Below are 13,997 nucleotides of genomic sequence, written 5' to 3' on the forward strand. Positions count from 1 at the left end.
CTGCAATTATAAAAACACCTCCATGCTTTTTTTTTTATTTGAAAGACTGAAAAAGTGTCATCGTGTTAGCCTGAGCAGGAGGTAATTAGCATCGAATTAGCAAACAGACAATGACAAAAGCTGGGTTTTTCCCTCTAGTGAGCATTGCAAAAGGACTTAAAACCTTTTTCTCTGCAGGGATGAGAGGTTGCAGCCCAAGATGAAATACAATCTGATGGTCAGTACCAGCCTGTTCTGATACTTATGGTGCCTGTTTCTTCCCAAAATATCGGCAGGGAGCACCTGCACAATCTCTTCCTCAAGGGGACAGGAAGAAGTTCTGCTTGTTCCCCTTTATCTCCTTGCTTGCAGTTATTATCATCTATCCCTACAGTCTGTGGGTTTGGCTTCCTGAGTGTCAAGATAATCCTTCTGCGAGATTTCCTCAGCCAGCCATTTGATTTTTATTGGTAATGTGAAGATAAAGCCAGAAAGCTTGTTATCAGCAGCTCTGAGATCTCTATCAGCCTCTTGGTGTTTTCCCTTTCCCCCAAACAAGGGAATATCTGTATGGCTTTGCCAGGAGGCTACTACTTCAGGCAGGCAGATTCCAATCAGTTTGGTCTGGGGCTTTTATAAGCCGTAGTGTTTTACTGTTTTAGATCTCTTTGCTCTTTGCTAACTGCTTGTTTGCTCTGTGGGTAAAGCCATTTGTTTCCAGCAGCTTCCCGTGAGAACGGCCGGCTCCGAGGGAGCGTGTCCCCAGGAGGGTGCACTGTGGTTCTCTGTGGTCACATGCACAAACAGAAATTACTAATTGCCTGAGGGCACCCGCAGTAAAAGCCAAGACAAGAGGCGGGACTGTTGAGGAGTATGAAGTCTCTGCCCTCCAGATCTATTCTGAGGCTTGTTTGGTATTCTAAGGAGTGCTTGGAAAATACAGATTTTGGCTTTTCTCAGTTGTCTGGTGCAGAGCATGCAGAACTGCTTGCCAGCGTTGCCGTGTGGAGCAGCCTGAGCTGATGACCAAGGGCTTTAAAGAGTCTCTTTCTTGCGAAGGTGTTTGGTGTGATTCAGCACAGTTCACCCAGTGCTCGCTCGCATTGTTCCATGGGCAGGATTTCAGGCTTTGAAGTCATTTTAGTCGATAGAACCTTTCTTCTGTCTGAGCAGAAAGTCCTTTCTTCAGGAAGATGAAATCCTTTTCCTTTTAGAGCTGCTCAGGAGCTCTACAACAGCATTTGCTGTCTGGTATTACAGAAGTCACAGCATTTCCAGAAGTTACAGCTTCACAAATCATCAGGAATTTCATTCTTTCCCTGCCACCCCCAACTTTGCCTCCTCCTTTTTTGTCCCTTTTTATTTTTGGGGAGATTTGGGCGTTGGGGTGCGGGTTTTTGTTGTTTTTTAGGATTCTTTTTGGTTTGGTGGGGTTTGGTTTTTTTTTTTTCCTGAAGGTGAAAAATGCGAAGTTTAAAGTCACATTGCTTTGAGAAACACTTCTCCAGGTCCCATCTTTTCACTATCCCTGCCTTGTCACCAGGAAAAAAAAAAAGAATAAGAAAAGAATAAATAAATACTGTATTTCTTATAACGTAAAAAATTATAGTTCAGCCAGGAACTCCAGCCTAGGCGATGACCCAAGAACAGGCATTTGTGGCTATGCCGACCCGAGTTTTGTACGAGGGCCGGGTGGGAGCCGCAGCTCCAGGCCTGTTAAAGGTCCGGGTCTGTCACAGGAGCGGTGCCGGTGCCGCCGCGGGCGGCTGCAGGACCCCGCGGTCCCGCGGCTGCATGCGGGCGTCCCGTGCGCGTCTCGGCAGCAGGGGAAGCTCCAGGCCGGCGGGGCCGGAACGCCTCTCGCCTCCTCCGGGCGGAACCAGCCCGGCACCTGCCGAGCAGCGCGGGGAGCGGCCGGCTCCCCTCAGCGCCGGGCGGCCGGGCCGGCCGGCCGAGCCGCCGCTCCCTCCGCGCGCCCCTCACGGCGACCTTCCGGCTGCGGGGGCCGGGCCGTGGCGGCGGACGGACAGCTCCTGCAGCCAATCGGCGGTCGGAGCGGCGCGGGGCGCCCCGCCCCTCCAGTCGTGCAGACCAATCAGAGCCGCGCTTGCGGGCCGGGGGCGGGACTTCCGCGGCCGGGGAGGCGGTTTTGTGTGTGCGAGCGCTGCGCGGTCCCGGCTCCCCGCGGGCGGCGGCGCTTGGGGGGCCCGGCCCGGCCCGACCCCGCGGGCAGCGTTGAACGTCGGCGGTGGAGGGGGGGTCCCCTCCCCTGCCGTAGTGGGGGGCCCCCGCGGAGGCGGCGGGGTCCCCCCGAGGGCGAGGTAGTGACGGCGGCTCGTCCCCCGGTTGGTCCCCCGGTTGTCGGCTCCCCGCGCGGGGTGAGGGGCGGGCAGGTGGGCGATGAATGGGTTCAGCACCGAGGAGGACAGCCGGGATGGGCCGCCCGCCGCCCCCTTTTACGGCCAGAGCTGCTGCCTCATCGACGACGGGGACCGCTGCGTGCGCCCCGCCGGCAACGCGTCCTTCAGCAAGAGGATCCAGAAGAGCATCTCGCAGAAGAAGCTGAAGCTGGACATCGACAAAAGTGTGAGTGCGGCCTCGGCCGGGGCTGCCGGGCGCTGCCGAGCCCTCCGGAGGGGCGGCTGGGCCGGCCCCAGCCGCCACCGCACTGCGGTGCCTCCGGGGAGATGCGGATCCGCCCGGCGAGTTGAGCTCCCGGGCGGCCGGGGGGGTTCGCGCTGGGGCTGCGGGGCTGTGCGGGGCACACCCGGTGCCTCCGGAGCGCGTCTGCCCGTCCGCAGCGCTACAGCGCTCGGGAAAGGGAAGGACGTGCCTGGGTGGACCCGGCTGTTCCCCGGGTGCAGAGCCGGCTTTTCCCTGTGGCTCTGCCCGCCTGCTGAAGCTCAACGTAGCTAAAGCACTAAACGCAGTGTTTGGGAGGCGGCTGGTGTGCGAGGAAGCAAAGGAGAGAGCTGTCAGTGTTCGGAGGCAAGAGTGCTGTTCTCATTGCGGGCTCGGGTTGGAGAGGCTGCTGCTGTCAGGTGAAAACAGCGCTGTGCTTGCTGCTTCAGTCAGGCGGCACTGACGTTACTTCTTTAATTGGTAAGAATTGGTGTTGTGGTGAAGCAGGTTAAAGACCGAGCTGGCGGTGAGATGCGCTGCTTCTTTAGCTGGGTTTATTCGCACGCAGAACAGCCCGGTTTGCTGCCTAATGACATTGACAGCTGTCAGCTCGAGATACAAACGGGATATTTGCCCAGCAGAGAAATAGGCAGAGCAGAGCAGATCACAGGAGGAATTTCTCAGAAGTGACTTCGTTAACGGAGTTCAGCTCTGTATGCTTTTTTTTCGCCTGATCTGTAAAGATCAAAACCGCTGAAAACAAAGCAAAAGCAAAAAAAAAAAAGGTGAAGTTTTGAGTCAGTCTGTTTGGCAGCTCCCCAGTTGATTGGGTCCCTTCTGCACAGCCGAAATGCATCGTGTCACGGGAAAAGTGACTCAGTTTGAAACATATTCTTAAAAAACAGAGCATTTCTCCCAGTTGTAGTTCTCAGCAGATTTGTCTAGTGGCGTAGTAATTTCTTGCATTTTAGAAATGAGTCTTTGTTGACAGATGCCAGGCTTTAGAAACAAAAAGGGGAAATGAGACTAATGCAGTCAGAACAAAGGGAAAGTGTAAAGCAGGCTGCATGGAGTGAATTTGGATGTAGAGTGCCTGTGTTATCTGAAGATATTTTGCCTGTATTATAGGTACCAAATAATTTGGATCATTTGAAGTCCTTTGTTTTGCTAACTCTAGTGACATTATATTTGGTAAAAGGGAGATTCCATTGCTGAACAAGCAATAAGAAGGAGGCTATTCTGCATTTGATCTGTTTTAATTGAGGTGATCAGCCCAAGTTTTATTTGTCAAGGTTTTGAAACACTTGCCTTAATAATCTTCTGTACTATTCAAGCCAGAAAATTCACAAGGATGCAATAGAATACATTTTTGGTAGCTACCTGCTAGTAAGTCCTGAAATAAATGCACTTCCTCCAGACAAGCACCCATTTTTTTTTCTGACATATGATGCAGCCATAAAAAAGAAATTTATTATCTCCAGAGGTTCAATTCAGCTGGAGCTTGAGTTCTTTGTTTTCTTTGCCTTTAGTCTTTGTAAGGTGAGTTATCTCTGAATAAAGAGTGTGATATCAGGGCTGGGATTTAAGATTAGAAATTCCTTGATGTCAGTCGGTCGCGCCAGTCTTGAGGGATGCACCTGACACTGCTGTTGAAGTGGCTGCTGTTGGATGCTGTTTCACAGTATCTTTTTTGATTGCTTTTTCACCACTTCTGGTTCTCAGGTGAGACATCTGTACATTTGTGATTTCCACAAGAACTTCATTCAGAGTGTTCGGAACAAGAGGAAGAGGAAGACGAGCGATGATGGAGGTGACTCTCCTGAGCACGACACGGATGTCCCGGAGGTTCGTGGGCTGCTTTACCCCTTCTTAGCATCTTGAAGTTTCACTTGGATGTTCTCATCTTTCAGAAAATGTTTATATTTTAAATTGCAAGGCCATTGAAGCTGCCGTGGAGTTAATTTCACTTTCAAGGAAGAATTTTTTCTAACGTGTAGTGTCCTAATTTTCTTCATTCCCCTATGAGTTCTTTGCCCATGTAAAGTTTTCTATAAAAAGAGCTGTGATAAGGTAACTTCATGTACATACAGTTAAAATTGTATTTTAATCTATTTTTCTTAAGGCTAAAAATAAGTTCTTTTTGGTGGTGTCTGATGCCCTAACATAATTCCTTGTTACTGTGTATGCATCATTTTGCAAACATACTACAGAATTCAATAGGTCACTCTCTTTGATTGGGTATTTGATACCCAGAGATATTGAGCTGCTCCAGATATTTGCATATATGGTATTTTTTAGCACTATTTTAATCTACCTTTAAATAGTTTGTGACACATTTTTATTTTCAGGAGATAGGCCTGGGGGAAGTTTTCTGTGATAGAGAACTCTAGAATAATCCTTTCTCTGTGCCACTGCGTGCTGCACTTCCTTCAGTGATGTGTCTGGTACTGTTGACATGGCAAAAGTTGTGCAGAGGTGATGTTCAGAGAAGCAGAGCCCTCTGCTGGAAATGCCAACCCTTTTGGCAAAAAGCTGTTTATTTCTGAAAGAAAAAAAAAAAAAAGCCACCAAGAGTCATTTTGCCAGGAAAGCTGTGTCTTGGTGCAAAGCTGGTGCACACACCTCTTGTGTGGAGGTGTTGAAAGAGTAGCAAGTTTTTGGTATGGAGTTGATTTTAAGATAACCTGACCTTTTTTTATCACTGCTCATGTTTCCATTCTACAAGCTTCTCCATCAAAACTTTCCTGTTCAAGCTTTGCAGTAGTTGCCAGGGTGATTGCTGAAGACCCAGTTGGCATCTAAAAATGTTGGTGCTGTAGAGCACACAGAGTATTTGGTGACTGAAGCCTGATGGATGCACGTCACCCAGCTGAACTGGGAACTCTGCACCATGTTAGTTTTAATGTCATTTCCCTCTCAGTTTTCAGCAGAGATTCCTTTTGTCTTTGAAACTTGGCATTTCCCACATGATCTTCATCTTTTCATCTTCCTTGCTGTAACCTCGTCACCACCCCCTTTGCTTCTAAACTCTGCACTTCCTATTTAAGTATTTGAATTTCATTTCATCTCTGTACTCTGTTTTATGTCACAAGCCGTTTGTTCAGTGCCTGCTAAATTGTTATTTCATGTGTGAGCTTTTTAAACCTTGTGGGAACAAAAGGTTCCCCTTTGCTTGGAGGTTGCAGAGGTGTAATTGAGAGCAGAAATTGGCCAGCAATTCTGTTGACAGCATGTGAACCAGAACAAAAATTTCTATTTCCCTGGGGCTATTTTGGTCCTTTAGCATTAACAAATACAAAATATACTTAGGTTTGTCAGTAAGACAAACCAGTGTGGTTCTGAATGCAAGCAAGGAGAAGTCCTGTTGAGGAAGAAGTAGTTATTTTTAGATATTTTTAGATAAAATAACTACTCACAGAAGCTAAAGGCAGTGCTCATGCCTTCTTCTTCTCTTTATCACTTCCAGGTTGACTTGTTCCAGCTCCAAGTGAACACCCTGCGACGTTACAAGAGACATTATAAGTTGCAGACTAGGCCTGGACTCAACAAGGCTCAGCTTGCAGAAGTAAGTGAAGACAGCAGTGGTGTTATCTCTGTTACAAGAAAACTTTTTATCTCCTCTGTTCAAGGGCAGATTTTGTGGGCATTCACACCTGTGGGACTCACTGGTATGGACCAGGTGCCCACTGGAAGGTTTCAGGGAGTGATGCCAGCAGAAAGCTGCCTGCTTGCTTTCACCTGGGACAGGCTTGGAAGGCACAGACAGTGGCTGTTCAAAGCCTGTTTCAGTAACATGCTTGTCTCTGCTTCCTTTCCCACCTTTTTCATAGTCCCAGTTGGTGCCCTTTAGGGAACAGAAAGAGGATCCAGTTTTTGGGTGTTATCTGGGGATGGCTGCTCAGCTGAAACTCAGATTTAACCCACTCATCATCTCCCTAAGTGCTCCTGTTAGTTTTTCTTTCCTCACAGGCACTTGAACTTGTTGGAATTGCTTATTATTAAAGGCAGCATCACTGTCCATGGATCCAGAGTCTTCATTTCCCTCCCTTGTCCTGACAATTCTGTGTTATGAAAGGCTTTTTTCTTAAGGGCCTCTGCTGCTTTCTCACCATATGGGCTATTTGTTCAGAAAGAACTCTCTCTATCTCTCTGGTATTTGGGCAAGTTGTGCTTGCTGTGATTCTGCTCTGCTCTCTTTCCTGACTTGATCTGAAGCCATGCTGTGGAAAAAATCTTCTCTAAACTTGAAAAAACTGCAGTAGTTACTGATTAGTACTGAGGTTGATTTTGTAAGTTGTGGCTTTCACAACTGTCTGCCTAAAACTGTCTGGTTTGCTTTTACTTTTGATTTAAAGAACAAAAACCTGACAGACCAAAAAAGTCAGCAAGACATTGTCTTTCTTTCAAAGTCATCCAGGGAGTGAATATATAGAATATAGAGAATGTGCAGTGTAGGGCATGTAGGAGTAAGTTGAACAAAGTAGGGTGGCGTTGTTCCTCATTAGCAGTCCTGATTTGTCATATTTTAACTAACCAATTCATGTCTGTCAGCTGCCTCCTGCCATGAAGGACTGCCTGCTTAAGGAATTTACCATGAATGTACCCAAGAGGAAAGAAAAGCTCAATTACTGTGCAGGCAGAAAATAAAGGGAACCTAACTTAAAGCTGTCACGCAGTTCCCAGATTTCCTGTGAAGCCTGAGCAGCTTTGACTCTCTGCTGGATCCTCATCCAGCTCCCATGCTTGAATCACTGCTGCCTGAGGCTCTTTCACTCCTCATGCTGTCCCACTGTAAGGGAAACTCAAGCTTCCATAAATCTCCTAGGAGTGACTTATTGCTCAACCTGCATCAGAATCCTGTTCTAGAGCTGTGTTGGGTACCAAAAAAAGTTTCTTCTATGTGAGGAGCAGATCTTGTCCAGCTCCAACGTGTTTTCTACTACTGTCAGAGAGGGGTAGCCCTAACCAAACCCTAACCCTCCCATTGCACATTCCCTGATGTTCCTTTCAGTGAAAACCTAAGAATGCAGAGGAAATGTTTTTGGCTGAAACTTTGCTCCACCTGGTTCACACAGCAAGGTGCTGCAGCATTTCTGACACTCTCCTTCAGAACACAGAGGTGCAGGGAAAACTCCCTCGCCAAATAATCTCAGCACAAAATGTTGCTGAGGAGAAGCTGTGCTGCTTTGGCAGGAGGACATTCTGGCTTCCAAATTCCTCTTGTAGGTTGGCTGCAAATCCTGCTGACATAGCAAGGCTATGCTGTGTTCATACACACATTCCAGCTGTAAAGAGAGAGGGAGGTAAATGAGGACTGACAGTTGGAATTGGTGCATGTTTCACTCAAAGGATAATGCGCTCAGTGGCCATAAAATCATTTTTGGAAAGTGAAGAGAAACCCTGTTCTGAGTATTTCTAGTTTTTAATTCCAGCATTTCTGTCCCTTTACCTGTTGTCCTTCTAGACTGTCAGTCGTCATTTCAGGAATATTCCAGTGAACGAGAAGGAGACACTTGCATATTTCATCTACATGGTGAAGAACAACAAGAGCAGGCTGGACCAGAAATCAGAAGGCAGCAAACAACTCGATTGAAGATGAAGAAGGCTTGGAATAAGAGAGACCTTGAAGGAACATGTGGTATTGTGCATTTTAGGTTTATAAAGACTGTTAAAATATATTGTAAATTTTTTTAAATGCAGTGTCGGGATGACAGAAAAAAATATAGACATTCTTAAGAGGAGTATTTGAAAACATGTGTCCAGCATGTTTCCGAAGACTTCTTCCCCTCATTTCAAAGTCATATTGGAATAAAGAAATGAGGATAATGGGGAAACCAAATAAATCTGTAGAACTGTGGAGTTTGTCAACTTGGTGTTTTAAACCATTTCTGGAAATCTACATCTCAGTGCAATTAAAATGCCAGATGGAATTTTTTTCACTGAATTCAGGCTGCATCACAAACCACCATGCAGTTTGTCTTGGTACAGGACTGGAAGAGCAGCAGAGATAAAATTCATGATCAAGGTGCATGGGTCAGAAGTTTGTCTGAAGCTTGCTGCTCACCTACACATGCTCTGTCTTGCCTTGAGTCAGTGCTTCAAGTCCCAAACTTCTACAAATGCTCCAGCTCACCAGATCTACTCCAGTGAACGCTACTTGACCATTCTGAAATTGATGGGGGTTTTTTTGCCATTTTTTTTTCCTTCTGACCCCATCCGACACAGATGCCAACCAACTCTCTGCAGTCTCTTTTCTAATTTCTTTTAAGAACTCACTAATTAAATTTTCTGTAAGCATTTAAAAATTTCTGCATTTCTCCGAATGTGGTATTAAGGCAAACACAACCTATTTGCTATGTCTGATCATGTTGGTAGAAGTGCTATTTAATTGATTTATGCATATTTCAGTGATGGTAGGTAAAACAATGGCTTGAGACATCGGTCTCTTAATTTCTGTGTCAGATCAGTATTGGTCACAAGTGATGTGCATTTTATACTGAAGCTTTAGCAGGTGGCACAAAACTGCTGTGTGCATTCAGGGGCTCTGTTTAGTATAAAGCAGATTTATGGGTGAGGCACCATAACCAGGGCAGTGATCTGACTGGAGCATTTCATGATTCATTTCATTTCCCTTTGCAATGGGCAAGAAGCATCAAAGCATTTGCCTTTCATGAACATTACATGTGCTTTCATGAGAGCTGTGTGAGTGAGGGTGGTACACTGGTGCTCCCTGGCAGGGCACCGTAGGAGGAGATCACCCTGATTTTATTTAAAGCCGAGGTGCCCTTACAGATAATACAATGATTATTTTGGCAAAAGGAGCTTTTAAAAGTGTTGGTCATGACTGACTGTTCTCCAGTGACCTCAAATTCTCTTCAGGGGATCTCATGATTTAAAGCACTGCTCTGTTTCTTTGCTGTCCTGACCAGTGTCTCCATTCTGGTACAAGATGCCAAGACTCCACATAGAGAGGATATTCTTAACAAGCCTTAAGCAACGAAATGAACAGTAGAAAACTTCAGCTAGCATTTTGTAAATGGCAGGTTTTATTATTTCAAAACTGGATGAAGCTTTGTTTAAGAGCTGAACACACTGGTCATGGTCCCAGCTTAGTACTGCATTGTGTTTTGTAAGGCATGAAGGGTTCACTTAGTGAAGCTCTTGTTAAAGCTCTCCCAGGGTCTCTTTAAAATTGAAGTCGCAGTTTAAAGCAAGTTGGTCACATCACTCTGAATTGTTTGCTAATACTCCAAAAACATGTTCAACAAACTTCAACATGTCTTAAGTCCTGTGTCATAGGCAGAAATACTCTGTTATGGTACATGTCCCATTTGTGACATCTGGGGAGTGTGATTATTTCAGCATTTCCTTGTTCAATTCTGTATGGATTTTGAGAACATCATACAAGAGAGAGGTTCAAGGAATGAGGAGAGAATGTCTTGTGTCAGTATTTCATGAATGTTTAAAAATTTCCTATTTGTGCTGATCCTTTCCTTATTGAAAGGGTGGAGTAGTTCCCACATCAGTCAACACGATCTGGCTTGTCTCATTCAGGACAGATGGTTAGAAGGGTACATTCTCTGACTGCATGTTAACCTTCAAAGTGCTCATGTAATCAGAGGATGCTACCAAGGGAAAAGGAGTTTCTGAGTTGAGAGGATTATGCCTCATAGTGATTCTTCCCTCCACTGGTCACTGGTGAGGCCACACCTCGAGTGCTGTGTTCAATTCTGGTCTCCTCAATTCAGGAAGGACATTGAGGTGCTGGAGCAGGTCCAGAGAAGGGAAACAAAGCTGGTGAAGGATCTGGAGCCCAGGTCCTGTGAGGAATAGCTGAGGGAGAGGAGGTTCAGGGGGCACCTTCTCATTCCCTACAACTCCCTGACAGGAGGGTGGAGCCAGGTGGGGGTTGGCCTCTTCTCCCAGGCAGCCAGGGACAGGACAAGGGGAAATTGCCTCAAGCTGCACCAGGATAGCTGAGGTTGGACATTTGGAGGAATTTCTTCACAGAAAGGGTGATTAAATGTGGGAATGGGCTTCCCAGGGAGGTGGTGGAGTCACTGTCCCTGGAGGTGTTTAAGGAAAGACTGGCACTTGGTGCCATGGTCTAATGGACACGGTGGTGTTTGGTCATAGGTTGGACTCGATGATCTCAGAGGTCTTTTCCAACCTAATTGATTCTGTGATTCTGTGATTCTAGACCAAAACTGTAAAAATGTAGTTTGTTTGGGATTTACTTTTCTTTTTGTGGTTGTATTTTATTTTGTTTTATTTTTAAGAGTAAATAAATCTGTTGGGGTGTTTTAGTAGCCAGCAGCAAAATGATTCTTTTCAAGGAAATATGGTGGCAGGTTCCATCTGTTCAGGTGTATTCACTGGAATGCTTTTGTGCCGAGGTGGTATCCCGGAAACTTTTCTTTTCTTTTTTTCCTGAAATAGTCAATTGATGTTAAACGTGATCCTTGTTGGTTTCACTTCTAAAGCAATTCTACTTTTTTGAAAAAAAAAAAAATTCTTAGTGAAGTGTGATGATGAAGAGATGTTTACCAGCCATTAGCAGTTGTTTATAAGGTGGAAAGCTTGGAGGCAAGACACCAAAGAAACAGAAGAATCTTTGGCTGTCAGACCCCATGGCCTTATAAACCCCTTGCAAATGCCTTATTACCTTGTTCTCAACTTAGCTAGAGCAAAACACCTTGAGCAACAGAAAGCTGATGGTCTTGTTGGAAGGGTCAGCCACTTGCTGGCTCCCATGCTATGAACTGAAACCACATGTCAATTCAGTAGCAATATCCATGTTCAGGGTGCCTGTGATTCTTGAAAAGCATTTAGTGTCTAATAACCAGAAAACGCAACAATGCAATTGTCGTGTACGATACCGTGCTGTGTGTTCGACTCCTTATGCTGCATGCCAAGTAAAAACAAAAAAAAAAAAGACTTTCCAACTTTTTATTTTAAATGTCAGATTAAATGTGTTTGAACCTCACACTTGTGAAGCCATGAGGTGGGACATTTTCTCAGCACTTTTAGATGGGACTTGTTGGAAAGGTGTAAGACCCAAATCGCTTTGGCTGGTATGATATTTTTTTTTTGCATTTTGCTTTTCACAGATGGGCCTTAAATTCTGTCTAGCTTTGAACCATGGAGCACAAGCCTTGGGGGCATGGAAGATGACCAGATGTCATTTTCTATTTATAATAGTGGAAGCTTATTTCCTACAAGCCTGCATAGGTGACATTCACCCTGGGGCAGAGGAATTGTCTCTGAAGGTCTCCAGCCATTATATAGCCTAATGCAATTCCATAGCCTAGCTCAATTCTCATTGCAGAGTTCCATTAACTTAATTAGAGTTCTGAATAGATCCAAAGCCATTAGTATGCAATCCAAATAATGCAGAAACATCTCTTCTGGGGTTAATTTCATCCTGTATGCTGACCCTCTGCTCACTTCAAGGGAAGAAGAAGAAATCATTGCTGGTAGTTATTGGCTTGAGCTCAACTCAGGGGAGTTGGAAGCATGCAAAGACTCGAGTCAGTAGCAGCCTGATGGCTGAAAAGTGCAAACACATCCAAGGAGGCTCTGTTAGAATGCAGTTTCCAAAATGTCATAATCTGAAAGATTACTGTATATCAACCTGAAGTAAACAATTGCAGTAAAAAGTAATGTTTCTTTTGCCAGGCACTTTAGATGCTCAGCCTGAGAAAAGCAGAGCTTTGTACCACTTCTCTCCAGTATTCTGGTGTCCCAGTTTTCCTTAGAAATGTGGCTGTAAACCACTAGATACCCCAGGGTGCAAAAATTGACCAGAACATGTCAAGCCTAGCATTTCAAGTGAGCCAAAAGTGCAAGCTGGGTTCAGAGAAGCTTTGAACACAAGAGCTGAAATAATCTACAGTAAATGGGAGTTTTCACGTGGGTCATGATGGCACAGGGAGGATAGAGCAGGACATGGCCCACAGGGAGACTGAACAAAACACACTTCCACAGCAGCAGCAGCGTGGAGGGAGATTTGTTCTGTGTCAGCTCTTGTGATGGATGTTTTATGAGAGGGGGAGGAGGGTGAGCTGTGCACTTTACATCTTTTGGTTGAGCCAAATGTAAATACCAATGGGAGATCTTCAGCAGGAACTGCAGTTGGAGGGGAGAGGAGGGGTCTGCTGAGGGACTCTTTGTTTAAGTTTGCAGATCCCTGGACTGCCTGGAGCACTAGAGTCACTTTGTCTCTACAGTTTAGAAACGTGGGTAATACAAGGTGGCCTCCCTTCCAAAAGGAGTCCTTGTGCTGCCCAGAGGAAGGACAGAAGAGTCCCAAAGGTGAAGGAATGTTATTGATGCCTCACTCCTCGTGTCACTGATGCCCTTTAATCATGTCTAGCTTATCAAGTTAGGGGGTTCTCATTTTCCACTTTCAGAGTGTAAATGAACTGTTAGGATGTAAAATACTCCTTGCACTTTTCACAGCTATCCCTGGTCTCCTGTTTTTGACTTGCTTGTGAACACAGCTGGTTGGGATGAACTAAATGCTTGAACAAAGTGTGGGGAGAGGGGGAGGCTCCTGCTTTAAACCTGAATTTCCCTTGCAAGCTGCTCTGCAGGCCATCCTGTGCATCAGCAGGCTCCAGGAGCCTCTGGCTCACCTGAGCCTTACCAGGGCTGGCTTTACTCCTGTCCTACCCACACCTCTGCTCCACAGCTGCTGCAGGGGAGGTGGGTAGCAGGTAACTTGCAGAATGGTTTGGAGTCTTTTGGCAGGCTTACTGGGAGAGAAAACTGTGTTCCCTCTTCTGTTTCTGGCCTCCATGTGTTGTGCTGATCTTATGCCAAATGTTTTGGACACCTTGTATTTTTAACTATGTAATATAGCTGTGTATTGTTAAAGCAACTTAGTAACTTATAGCAAAAACTGTAGAACTCATTTCTCTGAGGTGTAGGAAATGTCCTGCTTCCACTGTGTATGAGACTTTAACTCTGTACTGTCTGACAAAGATAAAATTCTGAATTTCACTTTAATAAATGATCTATCTAGCAACCAGGCCCACATTCCCTTGTTTGCCTTTCTGCCCTCAGCACTGATGGTTCCAGAGCCAGGGGAGTTCTGCTTTGTGTGGATGTTTTGTGCCAGGCTTCTCAGATTCACTGCCTTTTCCCACCCACCTCTCAGGGCTGAAAACACTGCAGACATGGAGCAGAGAGTGGCACTGCTCAGTGGGAATGCCAAGCCTGCAGTACAAATCTCAGGTGATGGGATATTTTCTGACAAACCCAGGTAGGTTGCACAGGTGCAGTTCATGGAGTCTTTTGAATGCAACAAAAATACAATTTGCGAGAAATACAAATACAAAAATACAACTTGCAAGAAATATAGAGGCTGTTGAAGAGCCACGTGCCCCTGCATT

General features: G+C 45.7%; 1 protein-coding gene across 1 annotated transcript; it reads left to right on the top strand.

Moving 5' to 3' along the window:
• The first annotated feature begins 2,175 nt into the window (after window positions 1-2,175).
• Window positions 2,176-13,630, top strand: SAP30L (SAP30 like). Its single transcript, XM_036391537.2, has 4 exons — window positions 2,176-2,565; window positions 4,324-4,446; window positions 6,068-6,166; window positions 8,066-13,630. The coding sequence occupies exons 1-4, from the start codon at window positions 2,380-2,382 to the stop codon at window positions 8,192-8,194; spliced, it is 537 nt and encodes a 178-aa protein (XP_036247430.1). The 5' UTR covers window positions 2,176-2,379; the 3' UTR covers window positions 8,195-13,630.
• Window positions 13,631-13,997: the final 367 nt, after the last annotated feature.

Source organism: Molothrus ater, chromosome 15 (genome assembly GCF_012460135.2).
Source record: "Molothrus ater isolate BHLD 08-10-18 breed brown headed cowbird chromosome 15, BPBGC_Mater_1.1, whole genome shotgun sequence".
NCBI classification, from domain to species: domain Eukaryota; kingdom Metazoa; phylum Chordata; class Aves; order Passeriformes; family Icteridae; genus Molothrus; species Molothrus ater.